Source organism: Chiroxiphia lanceolata, chromosome 3 (genome assembly GCF_009829145.1).
Source record: "Chiroxiphia lanceolata isolate bChiLan1 chromosome 3, bChiLan1.pri, whole genome shotgun sequence".
Taxonomy (NCBI): domain Eukaryota; kingdom Metazoa; phylum Chordata; class Aves; order Passeriformes; family Pipridae; genus Chiroxiphia; species Chiroxiphia lanceolata.
This window is the reverse complement of record NC_045639.1, coordinates 67,091,065-67,114,516: the sequence shown is the minus strand read 5'-3', so window position 1 is coordinate 67,114,516 and position 23,452 is coordinate 67,091,065. Positions and strand designations below refer to the sequence as shown.

The 23,452-nt window shown below is 38.0% G+C and overlaps 1 protein-coding gene across 3 annotated transcripts in view; it reads left to right on the top strand.

Annotated features, from left to right (window-relative positions):
* DSE (dermatan sulfate epimerase) overlaps positions 1-23,452 on the top strand; it is a 36,231-nt gene that overhangs the window by 7,389 nt on the left and 5,390 nt on the right. The window contains exons 3-5 of one of the 3 annotated variants that reach the window (XM_032682940.1): positions 6,511-6,979; positions 17,570-17,823; positions 21,616-21,855. In XM_032682940.1, coding sequence (XP_032538831.1) covers positions 6,564-6,979; positions 17,570-17,823; positions 21,616-21,855 — 910 coding nt within the window. In that variant the 5' untranslated portion in view covers positions 6,511-6,563. Of the gene's footprint in view, positions 1-6,510; positions 6,980-17,569; positions 17,824-21,615; positions 21,856-23,452 lie in introns of those variants that run through there. The other 2 variants (XM_032682941.1, XM_032682942.1) reach the window with 2 other exon arrangements.

The following is a 23,452-nucleotide window of genomic DNA, read 5'->3' as shown; positions in this document are numbered from 1 at the left end:
TGAAATACCTTGTACATTATATAATTATGATGTAGCATATTTTTCATAGTGAAAAAATCAGAGGAAGAAATGAAGTAATGTCCCCTGGTGGTTAAGGTCGTAATAGGTATTTTTCAAGTTGTAAGCAGTGATTTTTACACATTTCCAGCATTTTTGTTGGAGAGACAGATGGTCACTGGCTTTAACTCACTGACCAAAAGATGGGTGAAGTACTTCTGAATGCTCTTATCTTGAGACATGGGAGTTTCCTCCCCTGGTGTCCAGCCCCACAGCTTTGAAAGGGACTCAGTAGTACTTCTTGCTGATGTGGGAGCTATACAGCTTGGGAATTTGGTCAGTAGATTTACTGAGATTGTTACAGCAAAAAGATAAGCTTATAGTTTTCTTGCTTCTGCTCTATCTACCACCTAATTTTGTTGTGTTTGGATATGTTTCTCTATAACCATATGACAACATATATATGAGAATTAGTTTCTATTGACCTTTTCACCTCTCTGTTTTCATGGACTTACCCTGCATTTTTTAGTACTAAAATGTCATTGAATTCAGTTAGAAGACTTAATTGTTCTCCCATTTTTAAAAAAGTTTGCAAAATATTTAGATTAGTGGTAAAACTGACATTGTTGAACAAAATAGCTTTTCAGTTGACATAACTGTCATGATTTTAGCATGTTACTATTTCCAACGGATTAATTTGATTTTTATAGATGCTGCTCTTCTCATCAGCAATAAAGTCAATTGCAACGTGTGTGAAAACATATGCTAATTATTTGAAGTATTCAGACAAAATGCAAAAGAGGAGTTCCTACAGAAGTTTTTTTCCACCATGATCTAACTTACCACTCCTCATGACAAGAAGTTATATTTTGGTAGCTGTCAGCATTGGGACAAAAAGTTGCACACCCATCTCCATTTAATGGGACAAGATTCCACGCACATCTCATTGCAATGTTACCTGTTAGTTTTGCAGTTCTGGTAGGTCAGTGTCTGTTTCTTGTGAATGATCATTTCTTTTTAAAATATCTATGACTCTCTTACCTGTTTTGGCATTGGTTGCTAAAATTGCTTATTCTAGTTTAGTACAAGTACTTTTGAATGGCTTAATAACGTGATCTTCTAATGTAATTTGTGACAAAATTGTAGTGTTGTTCAAAATGAAAGTGCACATTACAATTACAAGCATTGCAAAAAAACACATAGAAAAGTTTGGGTTTAGTGTCAATAATTTATGAAGAAGTGATGCAAAAAAATTATGAAATTTAAGTCGATGCTGACTCAGAGATCATTGTCTAAGGTGAAAGTTTGCACACTGAACCTGAAGGTTTGCTTTTTGTCAGTATGGTGGAATAGATTTTCCTTTAAATATTTGAACGCATTTCTTACACAAACACTTGTTTCTCAGGTACCTCAGATAGTGATAATGAGAACTGTAGCCTTTGTGGGAAATAGTAGCTTCCCGAAGGAAGACAAAAAGCTGTAAAATATGTGGAGAGAAGTCTTTAAATGGTACTTTTGAGTTTTACATTAGTTAAATATGTTTATATATACGTATATATATGTTTTTCTTTTCTAACAGGCATAGAGGTTGGATGGTCAAGCAGAGTGTCAGGACTTCTCTTACCTTCTTTGATGGCAGTGAGGCATGTTACACGGGGATTCAGAGGAAAGCCAGGACATCCACAGCAGATACCAGGGGTTTTACCTGCAGCATCTCCTGAGTAATTTACAAGGAGAAGTCAGCTTGGGAATGGGAAACCCAGCTCTCACTGAGGGTGTAACTGCATCTGCCTTCTTCTGGTTGCAGTTTCCTGTACCTGTTTGAGCATTAGCCTTTCCAGGGTAGCTGCTAGGGAGGTAGAGGAAGGCTATGACTTCATTGTAATACAGTGAAGTGGAGGAGGGCCCATGACCTTGGGGAGGTCACACAGTGATGTGGAGGAGAGCCCCTGACCCCTCAGCAAGTGTGGTCAAGAGCTGTGGTGACTGAATGGGCAGGTCTGACATGTTCATGTCAAAGCCCTTGTGCTCTGGGAAGATCTTTCATTCAGAAACCTGATAATTTGTGGTGTTACAATGCATCCAGTTTGTGGAAGTTTTAGTCACCAGAAATTCCACCTTCTTTGTTCCTGACTGTAAATGTTAACAAGATACCCATGTCAGAGGTGAGTCATGAACTAGTGTGGGAGATGCTAGCAGAGACATCTGCAATTTCTACTTCTTAAGAAGGGGTAGAAGTGTCCTAGGAAAAAGCATCCACAAAGCAGAGTGGCCATTCAGAACTGATACTACATAAAGACACAATTCTTTGCCTGTTTTTAGTTTTTAATGATCCACAAGGTCAGATAGCTTCAAGGACAGCTGGGCAAGCTCGTGGTCCTAACAGTGCCATCCTTTCCTAACCCACCTCCTCTGCTCCTCACCCACTCCTCTGCTCTCATTGCTGGACTGATCTTTCTGTGCACATGTGACAGGAGTAAATAGATCTCTCTTTTAAGTAGTTTATTTGGTGAAATTATCAATATAAACCAATGTCCGGTTTAGTTAGTGGCTTCAATTTCACAATTTTTTTTTTTTTTCTGCAGTTGAACATCCACTGATTGATACAGATGGGAAGAACTAAAATAGTTAGGATTTAATCAATTTGATTTGTTTCTTTTTTTTTTTTCCCCTGGAATAATTAGTGTTCTTTACTGTTTGATTCTGCTGACATTGGAAATCATGAGAAATGCTCTTTCAATCTAGGACAAAGTGACAAGCTTTTCAAAGCACATTATGTGTTAGCATTTTCTTCCATGAGCAAGCATCCTTCACTCTCCTTTTAATTTTTAATACTTTATCAGGTCATGGTTTCCCACCTGAATAAAACCCCCTCATTTTCAGAAAAGGTTGTGTTGCTTGGTAAAGTTCTTCTTGGAAGATGTGGCTGGTAATGATGTAGTGTAATATGAGAGTAAGAAATTCTTTTAACTTTAAAAACTGGTATTTTGAGTGCAAATGAAGTGATCAGAAGGTCTAAACCTCTATTCTTTCAAACCCTGTGTATCAAGCAAACGTAGCAGGTTCACTCACAACTGCTAAGTTGGAGATTTTGCAGGCAGTTAGCTACACAGGTCTGGCTTCACAGCTGTGCAGATAATCAAGGTTCATATGTGTGTCCTTGAACAGTTCTTTAGCTTGCAGTGCAAGTTAACTAAGGAAACCTCAAGGTATAGATTTCAATACAGTTGAATTTGCAATCTGCTTCAGTGCTTTTGAGTTGGTGGTTCCCCCCACCACCACCAGACACATTTATACTATTGTAACTAACTCTAAATAGTCCCTAAATGTTGCTGGGTTTGGCCACATTCTTCTGCTGAAGGTGCTTTTGTTCTTTTGCAACCACCTGATGATTTTTGAAGTGTTTTTATATATATCTTAACTGTCAGTGTAGTTTCTAAAGAGCTGCCAAACTGAGGAATGGTGATCATCCCTGTTAGCCCTTGCGAAGTTGCCTGGGAGAGTCAATAAAGCAATAAAGTGTGTGGTCGGGTTTGGTCCTAGTCAGTGAAGTGCTGGATGGTATGCCTGGTTGAATTCTGCCACTGGAAATTGCTGTGAGGATAGTTTGTCATGGCTTTATCCAGAACTATCCAGAACTATCCTCACTATCTGGATGATAGTGCTTATTGCAAATCCACATTTATTCTATTTGGAGCTTTGTGATTGTCTTCATTACTTCTTCTGCTGGTCCTGCTCTTAAGGACATCACAGACCTGAGAAAACGTGGAACATCTGTCTCTCTCCTCACTCTCTGTAGCGTGGTTTGAGCTGTAGTCATGCCATCCTGGGGCCTCTCATGGGCAGTTGTCTCCATGTGGTTGTGGCTGGAGCCTCCACGGAGGTTTACATGGAAGGGAAGGTGTACTCCTTTGTAGCTGCCTTCTCCCATCCATCAGTCACAACAGACCGAGCCCTACAAAGTTACGGGACAGGGCTTGCTGTCCTCACCAAGTTGTGGTAATGAGTTATTGTCTTCATATCATAGAAAATCAGTATGATTTAACCAAGAATAAATGACTTTGTACTCCTAATTTTGTTAATACCTATTGACTTTCTTCCAGATCTTGACTCTGAATATGCTACTTATGAATATACTATAGATTGGTTTTCCAGTTGTGCTGTTCTTAGCCTAGACAACGTGGTATGGTGGTTCCTCCTCATGTAAAGGTAGAAAAAAGGGTTTACCTTCTCTTTGAAATGCACACGTGAAGGAAGGGTGAAAAAGAGGAGGTTATTGAATAGTTAGAGTATGGACTAGGACTTTTTTGGCAACACTAGGTGTGTTTGATGACGATGTAATGCTGGGAAATGTGTGTTCAGATTTACAGAGGAGAAGTTCTGGGAAACCTTATTGTATGTTCCTTAATCTTTGGTGAGAAATACCCTAATTCAGGGAAATCTTAAAACCAACCCTAAATTTATGCATGTTCTTAATTCTCACTTATGTGCAGAAGTACTTACAGAAATCAAACCAAGATAAAAAAGTGCCTGAAGTCCTTACTGCTAGCTGGGATTTTTTTCTGATTATGTAACCCAGGAAACTTTTTCAATGTATGATTAACACAGAAAAACTTATAAGCATTTTTAGCCTTTTTTCAGATATTTTTTAGGTTCTTTCCTCTGCCCACAGTTCTAAAGGATCATAGAAGCTTTAAAAAAAACTGTAGGGTTTTTTTAATTATTATTATGAAAAAACAGGTTTTATCAATTAAAAAAATGACATCATGTGTCAGAATTAATGTACTGATTTGGCTGGTTTTTGTCTCCTTCCTCTCAAAATATACTGTTGATTAGTTTCCTTATGTATTGGTGAGAATACGATTAGATTTGAGTATGTTTGGATAAACTATGGTGCATGTTTCTTTTTGTATGCGTGTATGTGGTGAGAGACTGTGTAGATATAGTCTACACAATATAGACTATATTGTGTATGTGGTAATAAACGAGCCTGTGATCTGCATAATATGCCTGTAATAATTGGTTTCCATCCAAAAAAGGACAAAACGTACTTGAAAAATGCATTAAAATACTATGAAAATGTCATCTTCAATTACACTCTGTTAAAGCAATTATGCTGCATGCTGTAATATATAATTCAAGCAGTTACGGGGCGCAATATTCTTTTGTCCTAGGCAGGAATGCACAAGAAAATATGTATTTCTTGGCCAAAGATGTTTGCCTCCAAATTAATTTTAAGGAGCTGAGCACAAGCACCTAAAGGATCTGAGTACCCAGTAGTCATGAAGGGTCCTGGTCTGTAAAGGTTGTCTCATATTAATGACTTTTTGAATCAGGATATGGGTCTCTAAATAAGGTTTTAGGAGCCTAAGTTTCTGTTAGAAAATTTTGGCTGTGGAGTAGGGACCTATGGGGAGAAGTAAAAGGTTGCTTTGTACTTCAACTTCCTGTGAGTTTTATGACTGAATCCTATGAAACAGGTTTTCCATGGGAAAAAAAAATTGTGTCTGTTTTTAGGTTTTCTTTCTATTTCTCCTTTTAATAATTGAAAACTACTGTTCATTATTTACATAAAACTGTCTCACTTGGGCCTGCTTTCCATAACCTTTCCCCTCAGAAGAATTCTAGGAATTTGCTGGCTTTCCTCAGGGGGATCCTGGCCATGTTTTAGCTGAGACTTTAGGCCAGATAGTTGGTAATTTCTAAAAGTAATTTACTATGTTTAAATAGTTACATATAACCTCTGCATAGATTTGCCATCTGAGCCCATTTCAAGAAGTCAGGTACTTAGGAGAATATTCACTTCAATTCAGTGTTCAGCCTTCTTGGTAGCTGGCAGTAAATCTCCACATGTAAAATGGAGAGCCCCTTGGAAAAAAGTACTAGTAATGCAAAACCCTAAATGCCTGGAAGGTAAGGGTTTTCAGCTGTTTTTCTAAGACTACCACTTTCTCTTCCCCTTTTTTCTTTCTGATTTGTTCTTTTTTTATTATTATTTTTAAATGAGGACGTGTCAGAACCAGAGGCCTTTAAGCACAGTATAAAATGACCCCAGCACAAATCTCCAGCGTTCCTCATCCTTCCAGCTGCTAACATCAGCCAAGGCAGCACGCAGGCTTGGCTGCCACCAGCACAAGCTCCCTGGCTCTCCCCCTTCCTCCTCCCCTCCCACCCTTCTCTGCTTGCCAGTACAGTCAGAGCTGCTTCATATTAGGCATCATTGCAATTATTTGAAATCTCAAGTACAAGAGCTGTTGTTGTGTTCCTTCACCATGTATCAGCTACTATGTGGGAGACAGGGGCTTTCTTCAAAGTGTACAGCTTTTTTCTCTTGGATGAATTGCTCAGTAGGTGTTTTGTCTGAAGTATTCATATAGAAATGATTTGGATGTTACATGGACAATACACGGAGTTCATTAAGTCTAAATGGAATTGTATTTTCTAGAGACTTCTGAATTACAGTGTCTCACAGATTCATTTTCTAACTCTTTCTTTCACATCCATCTGCCACAGGACATTTCAAAGATGGTTTGGCTGCCATTGAGACCTGGAGATCTGATGCCACAATGAGGACTCACACACGGGGAGCCCCAAGTGTGTTTTTCATACACGCGGTTTGCTTTGCCTTTGCCTACGGCGCCAGGGAGGACCGAGACGTAATGGTTCCTTTTGTCAATGCCAACTATGACAGCTACCCCATGCTCTACTTCTCCAAAGGGGACGTGGAGAGTCTGCGTCTCCAGGCCACCACCACGCACCAGCACATTGCGGCTCGTCTGATTGAGGCAGTACAAACAATGCTGTCGAATCCCCTGGAGTATCTTCCTCCCTGGGACCCAAAGGAGTTCAGTGCTCGGTGGAATGAAATTTATGGCAACAACCTTGGGGCCCTGGCGATGTTCTGTGTACTCTACCCTGAAAACATCGAGGCCATCAACATGGCCAAGGATTACATGGAGAGGATGGCGGCTCAGCCTAGTTGGTAGATTTTTGTCTTTTTGTTTTTTTTAAGTTGTTCTTTCTGTATAAACTGTTTACAGTTGGAGGAGTGAGTGGATGAGTGGGTTGCTTAAATTATTTCAGTTGTTCTAACATTCACTATAACAGTGACTAACCTGCTGAATGCATTTACCCTCATCTGGACCATCAGTGACACACAGCTTTACATCTTCACTGGACTTACCCTCTTGCAAGTTAATGCTGAAAGAAGGTGCACCCTTTGTGCACCACCCTAATTACCGTAAAAAAAAAAAAAAAGTAATCCAAAACCACTCTCAGTCAGGAGGCAGAAGTTCACACTAGTTTGTGGCAAGAAGTGCTAAAAGTGTTATTTTTTTTATTTTTTTTTTTTTCCAGACTCATACATGTCTTTTGGATAGTTCTTCCTTAGGAAAAATTCAGTAGAGGGGGACCTATGAAAAAGGTGCACTTTGCAGACTGTGACCCAGGATTGTGGTCACTGTGAGTAGGTTAGAGGATGGGAACATGGGCTTTGCCAGGACAGTGACTCCTACTCAGGGACTCGAGCTGGAGCTGGATGGGGCACTGCTCCCTTCTCTCCCAGCTGCTGTTCTGCAGCTCTGTGACAGCAGCTCAGCAGAAGTCTGAATCAAATTTCAAGTCAGCACAGGAAGAAACATTAACTGTTCAAGCAGTATTCATTATTCAATCTACTATTCCTTACCTTCTTTGTGTTAAGACCAACTAGTAGTGTTCCTACAAATGGCATCCATCCACGAACCATCATTGGAATTGTGCTGGATTTGAGCTAGCATAACTTGGGATCTGTATTCTCTTGATGGGCATAATTGGAAAGGCATTACAGTGTTCAGCTTCCCATACACTAAATATTAAAGTGGTGAATGCCACAGAAATACATGGGCTAGAACAAAAGAAGTGATGGGAGAGAGAAGGGACACCCTAGCCATATACTGTCTGTGTGTCACAGAAGAGAGGATACATGGGAGTTGGGAAGAAAAGTATTGTCACAACAGGATGATGGTCATTTCCAAAATCTTCGACTGAAACATAGCAATATAAAGCTTCAGTCTTACTTAGCTCCAGAGACAGTTTGTGTTTCTCCTGGCACATTGACAGGGATATAACTTACAGAGATGAATCCAAGGATGTGTGACCATCTCCAATAGGACCTACAAACTGCTCCAGAGTCAACACTTTCCTCTCTACACACTTTTCACTGTAAGCACATAGTTACATGGTTATGTTTTATTGAAATAAGAAAGAAGAGCAAGTATTGAGTAGGAGAACTTATTTGTGTCTGTTCTTCTCTGTTTCCTAAATCTCACTCACTGTTTCAACCTTATTTAAGTTCCTTGTGTTCTGTGATTCCTGCCTTGGATTAGTTTGGGTTCTTCTCTTTTGACCCAGCTGACCAGATACCAATCAAAACCAATCAGATATATTATTTCCACTTGGCTTTGATGTTATTTACCTCCCCCAAACTACTGTTTTCCTCAAGCAGGTATCTTGTATTACCTTGGTGAAAAAGAAGCCATCTTTTCCCATCTTTTCCTTCTGATGTAGAGAACCCATCCAGCAATCAATAAAGGTTTAATCAAGGTTCTCTGCTTTGCAAAAGAAGTAGGTGTAAAGTGCTTAGTAGTGGATTTGCAGAAGGAGGAAATCAGAAACATAGGCAATAGGGCTGGGGTAAGCTGACCTTTGTATAACCTCCAGCTGGCCAGCTGTTCAAATGCTGTGACAGAAACACTGATCTGGTTTCCATTCTGGTTTTGCCTCTGAGATCTTATGGCTGAATGCTGTCAACATGGAGTTTACACTATAGCTCCATCAGTTATGGCAATAATATAAACCTCTCTCCTTTGTCCAACAGTGGTTTTCAGGAAAGTAGGAATGTGACATCTCTGAAACATGTGCTGCACTGTCTGGCTTTGCTTAAATAGGTTAGCACGTGCAGAAGCTGAAGGAGCTGATGTTGGCAGCTTGATTCTTTCAGCAGTATAATCTGGATTTCTTTAACTTCTGCTGTCATGGCATTGACTCTAAAAATAGTTCTAGAATTAAAAAAAAAATAAATCAATCTTAATGAGTTTCCTCTAATTTTTTGTGGCAATATTAAGTAAAATTTAAGCCTTACCAAGAAACAAAAATGTACTTCGGTAGCATGTGCAGTAGTTGGATAAAAGAAATACAGTTTAAAATGTCACTGGTTATTTGTTCCAGAATTCTAGGAGACTAAGGAGACCAATATTTTAAATTTCATCTTTTTTTGTAAAAATTGTTACATTCGATAGCCCTAATATGGTTCAACATCTCAGGATACAATTGTGAGAAAGTCTGCTGATAATTGATACCATGTACACATGGTACGTGGAAGAGGCATGTAATTAAGCACATTTATCCTTTCTCATCTATTAAAATAGTCATTTTATATCACATAATAAAGTACACCCTTAATTGTGTTCCCATTCATGTCAACTAACAGAGCTTGAGCTGTTTGTCATAACAACCCATGTTGATAGGCATGCTGCTCATTAGCAGAGCATCCCTAATGGCTACATCCTGGAGTAGGTTTACATTTTAAAATAAACAGAGGGGCAATTGCTAATAGCTAACTATAACAATCACCCAAAATAATATGGGAATGACAATGTTTTGGAGACTAGCAACAGCAGAATATAGTGCATTAATATTTCAGTTAAAATAGATAAACTTTAATGGTTTTACTGGTAAAAATTAAATGCTGGTATTAAATAACCCCCTTGATTTTCCATGGATGTGATATCTAGATGCTGTCTAAAATTTTAGGGCATTTGTCCTTATGTTTGAACCGTGTTATCTTCTTTCAGAGACAACAGAGGATATTGATGCGTTTTCTGGCATTTTCTCTCTGACTGGTCCCTAGAGCCCTCCCCACCAGAAGGGCGTTTTGGCCGAGGGGATCTGTACTCATGATTCTTTCCATATGCCGCCTTGTCCCATTCCCGTACTGAGCGGAATGATGTAATCAGAGTCACACATCGTGCAGAAACAAGAGTCCACTCAGATTCTGTGTTTTGTACAAAGTAGTGAAAAACTCTTCTTTACTAAGACAGCCTTACAAACAAATGCCTTAGACATTCAGAAATTCTGCACCCTTCTTGCAGTAGGAGAGACGTCTGTGGGTTGCTGGGTTTTTTATTTTCTTTGCTTGTTTTTTTGTGTTTTTTTTTTTAGTTGACACCTCATTTTTAAAGACAAGTATGTTACCAATGTGCAGTAAGGTGTGGGATTTGACAGTTAGCCGGCTCTGTTGGTTTCATAGGGGAGATAATTACTGTCAAGCACATGCAGACATTCCAAGGAAATAACAGTGACTAAGGAGAAGCTCACAGGAGGCTTCAGCATAACCAATCTGTGACCTTTCTGCTATTTTCTTATAAACTAGAAATCCTGTAGCCTTTTGCTAGTCACTGTTTACCAAAAAGTGTCGGAGCATCCTATAGACCATTGCTGTTAGTGTCCAGATAGTGCTAAATGTTGAACAGAACAGATTGCAAAGTAAAAATATATACATATAAATAATTAAATATGTAAATGATCATTTAACTAAAATTAATTCACATGTGCCAAGTTGAAATAAAGTGGGTCTCTGTGCTGACACCAGAAATTTATAACATCTGTTTGATTCCCAATAGTCAACCAGCAGTTACATTCAAAGAAAACTTAGGGGGGTTTTATAAGACTGTGGTATAGAAGTTAGTATAAAATAAGCTTGGGGGATGCTGATATGCTGTCTCCTATGGGGAGGAAGAAAAAGAAAAGGGAGGGTAGGGGGATGAATTTGGTGTCTGGAATATGTATTACATTAGTAAGTGAAATATCAACCCCCTATGCTGTTTTTATCTTTTACGTGTGTAGCATTTAAAAATAAAAATTGTGTGTACCCATGCAATTAAATAGGTAGCTGGATTTTGAAGAGCTTCTTTTATATCTTGGGGTTTTTTTTAATTGGTATAGCAGATAAATTGGTGCTGAAGTTCTGTGGTAGCTAAGGGGAGCTCACTTTGTGGCATGCCTGGTATAAAACTTTGCTAAAACAAGAGTTAGAGGTCATCCATTGAAATAATAACAAGATTTCTGTGTCTGCTTAATATGGCACTGAGAACAACTAAAACAGACTCAGTTTATTAATGTGTCAACACAGAAGCATCATGACAGATACTAAAAGGGAGCCCTGTGTGAAAAGGACTCTCTTGTAATCAAAACCAAAAATGAGCAGAGGATCTAATGCTTTAGAAGCATTAGAATGGTGATTATAGACCAATGGGGATGAAAGAGAGATGAAGGTTTTTAAGAGACTAAAGTTTAAGTTGCCTCCTCAATACCTAAACCTAGATGTAAAGTAGTAAAACACTACTTTAATAGTAAGCTCTTAAATTTAAATTTTCTGTCTATATGTTGCCCTTTTTTTCAATGCTGATATGAAGGTAGCCCTTTACATTTAACTGCTTCTTTGTTTATCTTCTGTCAACTGAACTTCAATAAACATGAGCATGTTAGCTGCTGCTGAAAAATGACTGGTAAAGAGATAGGGTAAAACTTGTCATATTTTACCTTAGACACTGGAAATAGAAATCATCAATTTTTCAAGCATGTTTTTTATTTTTAACGTTTTTGTTGTTGCAAATGACAGAGCACTAAGGTTGTGCAGATAATGGCCTTTTGTTTTGGCAGTCAATCAGAAAAATGTGGAAAGGGTGAAAGCTGAGAGGTTGTTTTGAATAAAACAGATTTTTTCAAAGATTTTTCTTTTTAGTTCCCAAAATAACAATTGTAAAATACTGTTCCATTAGTGAAGAAAATATTCCATTTAAGAACATTAAAATACTTTGTTTTGAAGACTTTGTGAGAAAAATACCTAAAATCTGGTCTAGTTTATAAAATAAATGATGGTGGTCACATTCCCCTTGGCAAGTATACTCCCTCTTGGTATGTATACTTTGTCTAGCCATGGAAGAATATTTCTCCTTTGCCTGATGGGAGGTTCCCCCAGAAGTGAGTCAGAAAAGTAGTAAGAGTACCAAGGCATTGTCCTTGGTATTGGGAAGACTGTACAATTACACCTCCTAGAGTTATTATACAGTAATTTGTCATGGGAAAGTTCAGAGCATTAAAATTCAGGATGTGGATTACTTGTGTAATGCATATGTCAGGATGTACTTAATTCTTCATTTTGCATGCAGTGATGCCATGCTAATTGTTGACCTAGAGGCCAAAAATTAGATCTCACACTGATTGGAAGGGTATTCTATGTCTCAGGTTAAAGAGTGTTATTTTCTTATTTACTTCAATTTGTTTATAAGAACTGGACAGAAAGTGAGGCAAGGGCAATTCTAGACATCCCGTGATGTCTAGGGGCCGTGATCAGGGAACTCAATCAGTAAAGTTTGATTTAAATCCTGCCTTGAACTGGGCAGACTGTTTTTTCCCTCTTCACTTATATTTCTGAGAGAAATGCTAATAGAATCGCAGAAACATCAAATGGTTTGGGTTGGAAGGGACCTTAAAGATCATCTAGTTCCACCCCCCTACACTGGACATGGACATCTTACACTAGAAAAGGTTGCTGAAAGCCCCAGCCTGACCTTGAACACTTCCAAGGATGGGGCATCTACAACTTCTTGAGCAACCTGTGCCAGTGCCTCACTACCCTCACAGTCAAGAGTTTCTTCCTAACACCAAATCTAAATCTCTCGTCTTTTAGTTTAAAACCATTCCTCCTTGTCTTATCATTATCTGCCCATGCAAAACCCATCTTTCTTGTAAGCCCTCCTTTAGGTACTAGTACGCTTCTGTAAGGTCCCCCTCGAGCCTTGTCTTCTCTAGTCTGAGCAACGCCAGCTTTCTCTCCCTGTGTTCACAGGAAAGGTGCTTCAGCCCTCTGAGCATCTTTGTGGCCTTCCTCTGGGCTTGCTCCAACAGGTCCTTCTTATGTTGGGGGCTGCAGAGCTGGATGCAGTCCAGATGGCATCTCACTGGAGTGGAGTAGAGGGGGAGAATCACCTCCCTCAACCTGCTGGCCATGCTGCTTTTGATGCAGCCCAGGACACACTTGGATTTCTGGGCTGTGAGGGCACATCACTGGGCCGTGTCCAGCTTTTCATCCACCTGAACCCCAAATTCCATCTATGGAGGACTGCTCCCAGTGAATTCTTCTCCCAGTCTGTATTCGTGTCTAGGGTTGCCCTGACCCAGGTGACCCTAGTTTCAGTAAGGAATCAGTATTGAGTAATGAGGGGGGAAATACAGACAACTGCTTCTACTGAGAGAAGAGGTATTGGTAGCATTAGCAATGTTGTCAAGAAATTGAGAAGTTGTGGTAATCTTGGCTTTGTTGTTGATAGTGATTTTTACTTCCCATCCAAAATTTTATACAAGTGGTATACTTATTTAGAGCATGGAATCGCATTTAATGAAGGTGGTATGTATGCACAGAGCAAACACAGTGCATGCAGGATGTGTCCTGATGCCATAAATTGATCACTGGAGAACTGGGTCTTAGCTCCCCCTTCAGATTTGTTGTTCATTGTAGAAGGTGGCAAATCTAAAATAGATAAACCAGATTGTACCATGCTAAAAACCATACTACTTACCCATAGTTCCAACCTTATCCATAATCTCTTTCTTTCTCCAGTTTCTTCATGGAGGACTTAGATCAAACTCTAAGTGTTTAAAATAAAGTAACAAAAATATTTTATATGGCAAAGATGAGCAGAACTTAAAAGAACACCCCAGGCATGTATTTATCCTGTGCCATTCACAGAACTCATCCAAGCAGCAGGTTTTTTGTGCAGAACAACGCATATGGCTTTAGATGTTTGCAGAGTTGGATCATCATGTCCCAGACCCATTCAGCACTTTTTGCTCTTTTATAAACCTTCTCAAATTTCCATTTAGGCACCTCTTCCAAATACGGATGTAGGTATATAAGTGTAAAAAGGTATTGTAGGGATGCCTTTATATTTTAGCTGTTATTTTAAAATACATTTTAGAATTTTTGGAACAGTTGCCTTTGCTCAAATGGTTTTTGGTTGCAACTAAGTAGTTGCTCTATATTAAGGAATCCGTTAGAGACGTTTTTTATTTACTGTGGATTTTTTTTTAACATCTGATTGCTTTAAAAGACTGAAGAGGCTAATGCAGCTTTGCAGTAAAGGTTACTTGCTCTCTTCAGACACAATTGATAAGCCGAGGTTTATGCTTTCTGATGTTAAATTTTACTCCTGAGGGGCTTAGAAAATAGCCATTTTACAGTGCAAAGTGTTGGCATGTTTTTACCTATCTTTATTGGTACAAATACACACTTTTCTTAGTAGTTAGCCCTGAGAACTCTTTTTTTCACCTCTGTTCAGTGCACGCCTGTGGCTCCATGCTTTCCCACAGTTTATCAGCCAGGCTGTTTACCAAATCTGACACTAAGAGATGCATTTAAAAAATGAGGGCATAATTTAGATATGAAAACTGTTTAATGCTTGCTACTTGACCATGCTTCTTGTGAATAATATTCCTCATGTTTGGGGTACATTGCCCGATTCCCTTGAAATAAGGTTAAGGGGGCGTGCACTGATTTATAGCAGCTAGAGTTGTTACTTCAAAAGGGCTTCATTTTAAGAACAGATGTTGACTGTGGGTTTGTATGTTTAGAAATGAGCATCTTAAAATCATCATCTTTAATTTTCTCTATTACTTGTGTGCATTTCCTCTGTGAAATTTTATGCAAGACTTAACTGTACAGAATTGCAATTTGAGGGAAGTTACAACAAAATTACTTGCCTAGCCCAAAGTGGGTAACTATGCCAGTAGGTGTTATTAGGGTGCCTAACAGAAGGGTTTTTACACTGAAAGGCTGTGGGGTTCTTTTTTTTTTTTCCTGAAGAAATCAAGAACCTCAATGCAGTTATAAGCTATCAATTTAGCACTTCCCATGTAGAAGACTGCTTTCTGTTTTGTCAGAAGCAGGGCCACGGAGACTAATATGTGTCCTTATACTGCAGAATTTGATGCAGTATTGTGTTAGAAAACAAACATAAAATTAGCATACACCTTAACAGTGCAAGTTACAATAAATCAGTTCCACTGTCAAATTTCATTTTAAAAGAAGTCAGGTGAAGATCAGTAAATAGGTTTAAGCAGATTCTAATTAGCAACTTGTATATTGTTAAAAGGGTACTGAACTTCAAATTAAATATTTTAAATTAGCTCAAATTCTTTCACTGTGCTTTTCTTCCACTCTAACATATAGCTTAGCCTCAAACTCTTTGTAAATGTTCCAAGCAGAGGCCTTTAAAGTGAAATTTCCTATACCCATTTGAACTCTGATTTATTTCTGAATATGCAAAGGTTTAGTGAAAAGGAAAACTGAAAATACTTTGGAAATTAAGATTCATGATATAGATGATCAAAGGAATGTTCCTGTGTCAACGGATTACTGACAGGAATCATGGTACCAGTGTGGCATATAATTGGCATAGAATGCAATTTTACTTTTATGTACAAGACCAAGAACATTTTAAGAGCCTTTTTAATTATAAGGAAAGATGAAAATAGAAATAGAGATGCAGAGAATTAACTGAGATTGACAAATAACCAGTTAACTCAGATTTTCAATGTTTGTACCTCAGTGACAGGGCATGGTCTAGTTTACAAGATGGCATTAAGTCAAAGGTTGGGCTCAATGATCTCAGAGATCTTTTCCAACCTAGTTCATTCTGTGATAAAAAAATCTAAAGAGTCAGAAAAGTTGCCTGCCCAGTTCAGCTATGCTTTTTTCCAGTGTATCTGGAAATACAGAAAGAATGAGCATCTTAAAGAAGCATGTAAATATTTTGGTTTACAGGTTTGCAGGTTTTTTGCACAACAATCGAAAGAAAGCATACATAGGAAATTTTACAGATGCTTTGACAGTTATTTTTTACCACACTTATAGCTGTCTGTCTTAATACTGTTCTTAACCATTTTCTGTCAGTGCCTGTTAGCCAAGAAAATTATGCAAACAAAATAACCTAGTCCAGTAAAAACCATAGTTCAAAAAAAAAAAAGTCAAATCCTTCTGTACAATCCTGAGTGCATTCATGTGTTTAATTGAAAATCTGTGAGACAAATATTTCATTTAAAAAAAGGAAAAAAGAATGTTTAACTTCACTTACCAGAAGATGGGATCAAAGCTGAGAAGGTGAACAGTTAAAACTCTGGAAATTCAGCAAATCAAAAAGCATACAGAGGCTTTCCTTACATACAAGTATAAATGTGCCAAGTTTATTTGAGTTCTTCCAATGATGTTAAATATACTGAAATAAAAATTAGATGTAACTTTTTCCCACTTCCACATGTGTTTTACTATTGCTGCAGTCTTAGGCTGATGATCGTAATTTCTACATGGTTTATTAATGCATTTTGAATGCAAATAAATGCTTCTATAGCAGAATGATGATATTATGATTTTTTTTTAATCTTTTGATGTTTTTTTCTCATCTGCTCGTACTGCTGCTTACACAAACTAAGAGGAAATCATATTTACAGAGTCATAGAATAGTCAAAGCTGGAATGTGCGTGCCTTCAGGAGCACACCACAATATCCACTGATTGCAGGAGGACACTCTCTCATCTCAACAATTTAAAATTAATTTTTGTAATAAAAAATATATTGCAAAGAAAGTGAAAGAGGAGAACAAGCATAAAAGCAACTGATGATTGTTCAGTTTATCAAAGTTTATTTTTATTATGTATTCCTTCACATTTCCTTTTCTGTTGAACCATGGCCTGGAAGTACCTTAAGTACTGTAAAACTAAAGTCTTTGACACACAAAATTCCATTATGAATTTTCTTGGTATAAATTTACTGTTTTGTGAAGTTCAGTGTAATCATTGGATACAAGCCAGTAGTTCCTAGAAAATAATTTTAAGTAGTGACAGCATTTTGTCTCTATCTTAGCATTAAAAAACCCACAGTGTTCATTAAATATGCTAATTTGAACTGTAATTATGAAAGTAAATTTCATCTTCTCTGCTTTTACCTTGAATGCATTTGGGAAATGAGGAAACAGTATAATCAGTTATTTTATTATACTTGCTTTAAAGACAGCTTTAATCCCAGAGGCACCATTTATTAACAATTGTCTCGTCTGGAAAAGAAAACAGATTTGTTACAGGAGGTTGTAGGAATATAAACTATGGGATATTACTTTATCACAAAAATTATGTGAATCTTGCTCCAGATGAATAGATTCCATTGCTGTACAATCAGTATTCTACCTATCTTTCTCCTAGTAAAACTCAGTGTATTTTTTCAATCTTTAATTTTTAAAAAAATGTTTAATCTTTAGCAACCTAATCTGTCTAATAAAATTAATGATCTGTGAAGGTTAATGTTGTCCATACTTAGGATAGAAAGAAATGATCTTAGAGACTTGGTAAGTAGTTTACTACTGTGCTAAAATTCAACATGAATGGTCTACTTCAGAGACATTAAATTGTATACATATCTCAGTACACTAAGGGAGAAAACTAAGTAGGTGAAACTCAATGAACTGGTATCTTTCTTTCTTGACAGGCTAGTGAAGGATGCCCCGTGGGATGAGGTCCCTCTTGCTCACTCCTTGGTTGGTTTTGCCACTGCATATGACTTCTTGTACAGCTATCTTAGCAAGATTCAACAGGAGAGATTTCTTGAAGTAATTGCCAATGCCTCGGGATATATGTATGAAACATCATACAGACGTGGATGGGGCTTCCAGTACCTTCACAACCACCAGCCTACCAACTGTGTGGCCCTGCTAGCTGGAAGCCTGGTTCTGATGAATCAAGGTATGTGCTAAACCATAGGAATGTTTTTTCTGAAGTGTATCAACTCAAATCAGTCATTTATGCAGCAAAGGTCAGGATAAAAGGGCTTGATAAAAGTGCTTCTGAGTGTACAGCAGTATTGGGTTTGCTCTTTCACTGCTTAGTAAAATTTAATTTACTGAATAGAACAAAAGTTTGTGGGCAGATATACAAGGCCTAATACGTGTGTATATAAATTCAGTTATCTAAGTGATTTTGAAATTCTTATCTCACATTTTATAAGAATTAAAAATCCCCTTGTGTACAGTCTGTCCAGTCCAGATTTATAGACAGCATCTTTAAGGGTAGATTATCAGTAAAAAGGGATGCACTTGGTCTCCTTACACAATGCATTGAAAAGACAGTGGTCAGAAACACCCCACACTTTAAGCTGGGAGCTAGAAAACAGGATAGCCTGGAATTTTGTCCAAGACTTCTGTCTCCTGCGAGAGCTGCGAAAGTGTGACTTTACCAACCCAAAGGCCACAGCTCAGGACTTTTTTTTCCATCAGTATTTTCTATGGAGATAAACAGGACTTTACTTTTTTCCCTCTGAATTCTGCCCTTGCATTCCACAACCATCATCCAAGAGGTGTCTGTGCCAGGTGTCCTTTTCTTTTCTTTGGGGGCTTAAAACCATCCTTCCTGCTTCCAACTTGAAGACCCTGACCAGTTGATTTGAATGCTCTGCATAGGGGCTATCCCTCTCCTCCTATCTAAGTGATACACAGTGTAAATGAGAATGCAAGTCACAGAGTCAGTGAGAGAGAGCAGGTAAATGATCCTGACTTTAAACCCCATAGGTACTTCGACTGAGAGGTGGAAGTCAGCTCCTGCTTTTATAAGAATGAATCAGTATTTTATCAGGTGGTTGTTTAATATGCGTTACAAGTATTTTGAAAACACAATTCCCAGTGGAACTACTTACTTGCTGCAAATCAAGGAAATTGTAGTTTCTGGATGCTGATGATGTTGCCAGGCTATTCAGCTCTGCCAAGCAAAGGCACATCTGCACATCATTGGAGCTTTCAAATGCCCAAAGTGTGATAAAAATTATGGCACCGACTGTGTTTGCAGGGTCATCTTGTTGTCAAGTGCTTGTGGGAACAAGCACGTTGACTGATATGTGTATGCTGAGAAGCATCAAGAACATGTGTGGAAGTTATTCCCTATCCTCCTGTCTTACTGTCCGCAGATTGAAGACTCAGGCCATGTTGATTGGGTTTTGCTAAATTTCATAAAATTCCATCCTTCCCCAAGCCTTCATTAGTGCAGAAAGCTGGCAGTTTGTGAGCTGACTTTGCTTTTCATTAGAATATAGACCGTAATTATGCTTTGTGCCAAACAATAGTAACATCACAAAGTTGGGCAATATTTCTTTCACTAAAGATTGGTGAGGGTTATTTGGGGGGAAAATGAAAAAAGCAGCAAATTTATGAATTCTTGAGCAATTTGAAAATAGTGGTAATATTTCAAATGAAAATAGGTCAATACAGACTGTATATTTCTAAACTAAAGTTCTATTGCTTTCAATATAGAGCAACTTTATTTTTCAAAAAATGGAAACATAAATGAAGTTTCTCTATTGGTCTAAGACAAAAGGAAGATTTTTTAAAAAACTATCATTCCAATATGAAAGGCTTAATCTGAAGAAATTAAAAAAAAAGGAATGGGAGAAAGAGAATGAACATAATATAGTTCCTGTATCAGGTACATAGCAATTGCAAATAATATATCCCAGTGTTGACCTTTCTTACAAAAAGTTTAAATTCCAATTAATAACTTTAAACACAATTAAGCTGTTGAAGCTTCCAGAGACTAAATAGCCAGACTTAATAGATAGACTAAATAGGTAGACTAAATAGATAGACTTAAAAGCCTGTAAACATTGCCAAGGGACTGAAAAAACCCCGAATTTGAATGACTCCTAGGCACATGCATGTATTGAAGACTTTATAGTCAGACACTCAGATATTCAAAATAGAAACTTGAGTTAGGCCTTGGTATATCTAGTAGATACATGGTTTATATCCTGCTAAGTTTAGGTGAGATTTGTTGTGTAGCCTGACAGAGCATTGAGTCTTTTACTTTTTTCATTTCAGGGTGTTCTTTTAGTATACTACAAGCATAGCACTATAGCACAGATGTACACTAAGTAAACAGAACATTAATGCATTACAGTGGTAAATGCACTGTGCTGAACCCTGGCAAATAACATTCTTGCAGCAGTCAAAAACCAGCTTTTGTGGCTGTTATGTCACAAGGGAAAACAAGAGCGAGAAAATTCAGGATTTTATTCCAGTAGACTGATGTGCTGCCAACTCCATCAGAGTAATGAAGTAGTGTCATGATAGTGTCTGTGAGTAAAGTAAGCGGAAATAAGTAGTATCACCTGTCCCTGTTACTCAGGCCTTCCCCATCATAGCTTTCTTTTTAGCCAGCCAATAAAATTACCATGTTAGACTCAGGTTGTCTGTTTTGTTTAGATACTGCTATTTTTTTTATTCTGTTGACTGAGCAGAATTTGGCAGCCTTGACTAGCAGGATGTTGGAATTGCTCATCACTCTGCTGAGCAAAAATACAGTATTTGTGGCAATGAGAGGAAACACTTTGTAACAGGATTGAATGTAGGTCCTACTCCCCTAGCCTGGCACATGTGCTTCATTCAGCAGGCACTGCTTCACCACACCGTAGGGTAGAATGTTTGCCAGCTGGGCTTTGCTATAGGGTCGAATTAAGTCTGGTTAAATCTGTGTTCAGACACTTTGAGTTGGGAGAACACTAAGTTGCCACATAGAAGCACAAGGCAAATGATCTCTGTTTAGTCCTACTTTTCTTGCTACTCAATCCAAAAGAAAATAAGAGAAGGCACGTAGCCTTTCCTCTGCTGGGTTCCATGTGCTGACTTCTGCAATACAGAAATGCAGTACTGAGGCTGTTGTGCTTGTGCTTAGTGAAGGCAGACAGGGCCTGAGAAGGTTTCTCGTGACCTCTTCCCATCTTTTGATTTGTGTAGAGCAGACCAAAATTGTAAAATATATGAAATGCTTTTCTTTAGAGAAACTATTACTGCTTAGGACTTGTATATTTGAAGGCTGAGAATTTACCTAGTTGGAAGATTTATTTTATTCTGGAATTGAGGAATCTGCTTTTGGAAGTAATCATGTAAAACTCTTCCAAAATAAATTATATTTGGGTAACCCTTTGGATTGTACAACAAACTGAAAATGTAACTAGAACAGAGAAGGTCTTAAAATAGAGCATGAGTTAGTAGAATATCAGTTAACTGCAGCTCAAGTGTGAACTTTTTTGCATTTTTAACCTCTGGGGATCTCCTTACCACACTGGCAATCCTGCCAGTAAAAATGACTGATTAGAATTGTTGCATTACTGGAGCCCTCTAGTGGGGCCATCGGTTTGTTTTCATAGGGCTTTAATTTGAAATGCAATAAATAGTCTTAGCTTGGCTCTTCCTTTTTTCATGTCCTGAAGTCATTAAAAAAATTTTGATTTTAAGTTGTAAAGCATAATCCTGCATTATTAGCAAAAGATATGTGGTAGATTTTCCCCTACTCATGTGACCTTGCTTTGCTTTGTTTAAATACTGTGGTTTATATTTCACCCTAGAACTACAGGGATGCTGCAGCAGTAGGTTGTATTATAGAGCTCTAGATTGCAGATTCCTTGCTGTAAAGGACACTGTGGGAGTACAAACGGCACCCTCTATGACCCATTGCGTTCTAATTAGTTTTACCAACATCTTTTTCTTTCAGGCTACCTTCAGGAAGCTTACTTGTGGACCAAGCAAGTGTTGGCAATCATGGAGAAGTCAGTAGTCCTGCTGCAGGAGGTCACAGATGGCTCCCTCTATGAAGGGGTGGCTTATGGCAGCTACACAACCAGATCGCTCTTTCAGTACATGTTTCTTGTCCAAAGGCATTTTGATATCAATCACTTCAGCCACCCTTGGCTCAAGCAGCACTTTGCATTTATGTACAGGACTGTCCTGCCAGGTAGGTCCTTTGGGTAAATGAAGATGAATCTTCTAATTTTTGAAGCATCAATATATTTCATACTTGAAATAGGCCATTTTAAAACAACCACTGTACTTGGATTTTTTAAAATAAACATTTCCTTGGATTTTACCTTCATCATTCATCAAAACAGTGACATCCTTGTTTATCACTGCTTATTAGAGATCAATTCTGGCTTTTAAAATTGGTGGAAATATCAAAACATCAGTTGGGAGAAAAAGCAATCCTTCAGAATTTGATTTCTGGTTTTCAAAGTTTGCTGGGGTTTTCTGTTTGAAAAATAATATTTTTTGAGATTCTTCTTGATTTTTTCCTTTGCCAAAAATTATTACACTGAAAGATTAGTTGAAAGAAATAGTAAATGATTAAGCCAACGTAAAAGTACTAGTATAATTTTTTTACATGATCACCAGTTTTCCACTAAACAGTAAAATAGATGTTTATGTCACATTTATTAAAATATTTTTATTATACTTTGAAAAAGTTATTTACTCAAATGATAAATTTTTGTGCTCAGTCCAGGGGTACATGAACCATTTTCATTTGTCAGTGTGAGAGTTTAACATAAATATCTGACAATCACTGATGGGTAAATTTTGAAGACTTTTTAGTACTTCTCTTGCTGTATCTCTCCACTGTCTTGCAGTGTATTTCAGCATCTCTGATTTGAAGTCCAAGTTGTGACCGAAAGATGAAGATATGCAAATACAAAACCAGCTAGATTGCTGGTTTTTTCTTTCAGAAGAGATTTAGTTTCAGGAAGTCGTACAAGTTTTTGATGATGGTTTTATCATATAATCATAGGATGGTTTGGGTTGGAGAGGACCTTAAAGATCATCTAATTCCAACTCCCCTACTGTAGTCAGGGACACCTTCCACTAGCCCAGGTTGCTCAAAACCCGGTCCAACCTGACACGAACACTTCCAGGGACAGGGCATCCAGAACTTCGCTGGGCATCCTGTTCCAGTTCCTCACCATCCTCACAGGAAAGAGCTTCTTCCTTATATCTAAACTAGGTCTACCCTCTTTCATTTTAAAGCTGTTACCCCTTGTGTTGCTTATTTTCAGGACAATTCATTAGGAACTTATGTTGTTCAAATTCCTGGTTAAAAAACTGTGATAACTTTCTTGGAACTTCAGATCTATCCATGGGGGGGGGGCGCTGAGTGCAGCTTTGGCATGCCAGTATAGGCACATAAGGAATTGTGCTGACTCCTTGTGAGACCTCAGGCATCCACTGGGGAGAGGTTCCAAAGAGCAAAATGAACTCATGCTGACTGTTTCAAAGTGAAGCTGATTTTTTTCCTTGAGGGCAACTCTGGTTTTTTGCTTTAGAGAGATTCACATAAGAAAAGTGAAAGCTGTAAAGACAAAGTTACCTCTGCCAGATTTGAGTGAGGAGAAGTATATAGGACATTGTATCTTACATTTAGTGTAGTACATTTTGTGTAGTGACTGTAGCCCAAAGCCAAAGAAGAAAGGTGAATATGCAAGTCAGCTACAGCAGAAGGAAACAGCTGCTGTGTAACCTATTTAAGGTTCATTTACTAGCAAGTCTATAAACATCTGAAAAGG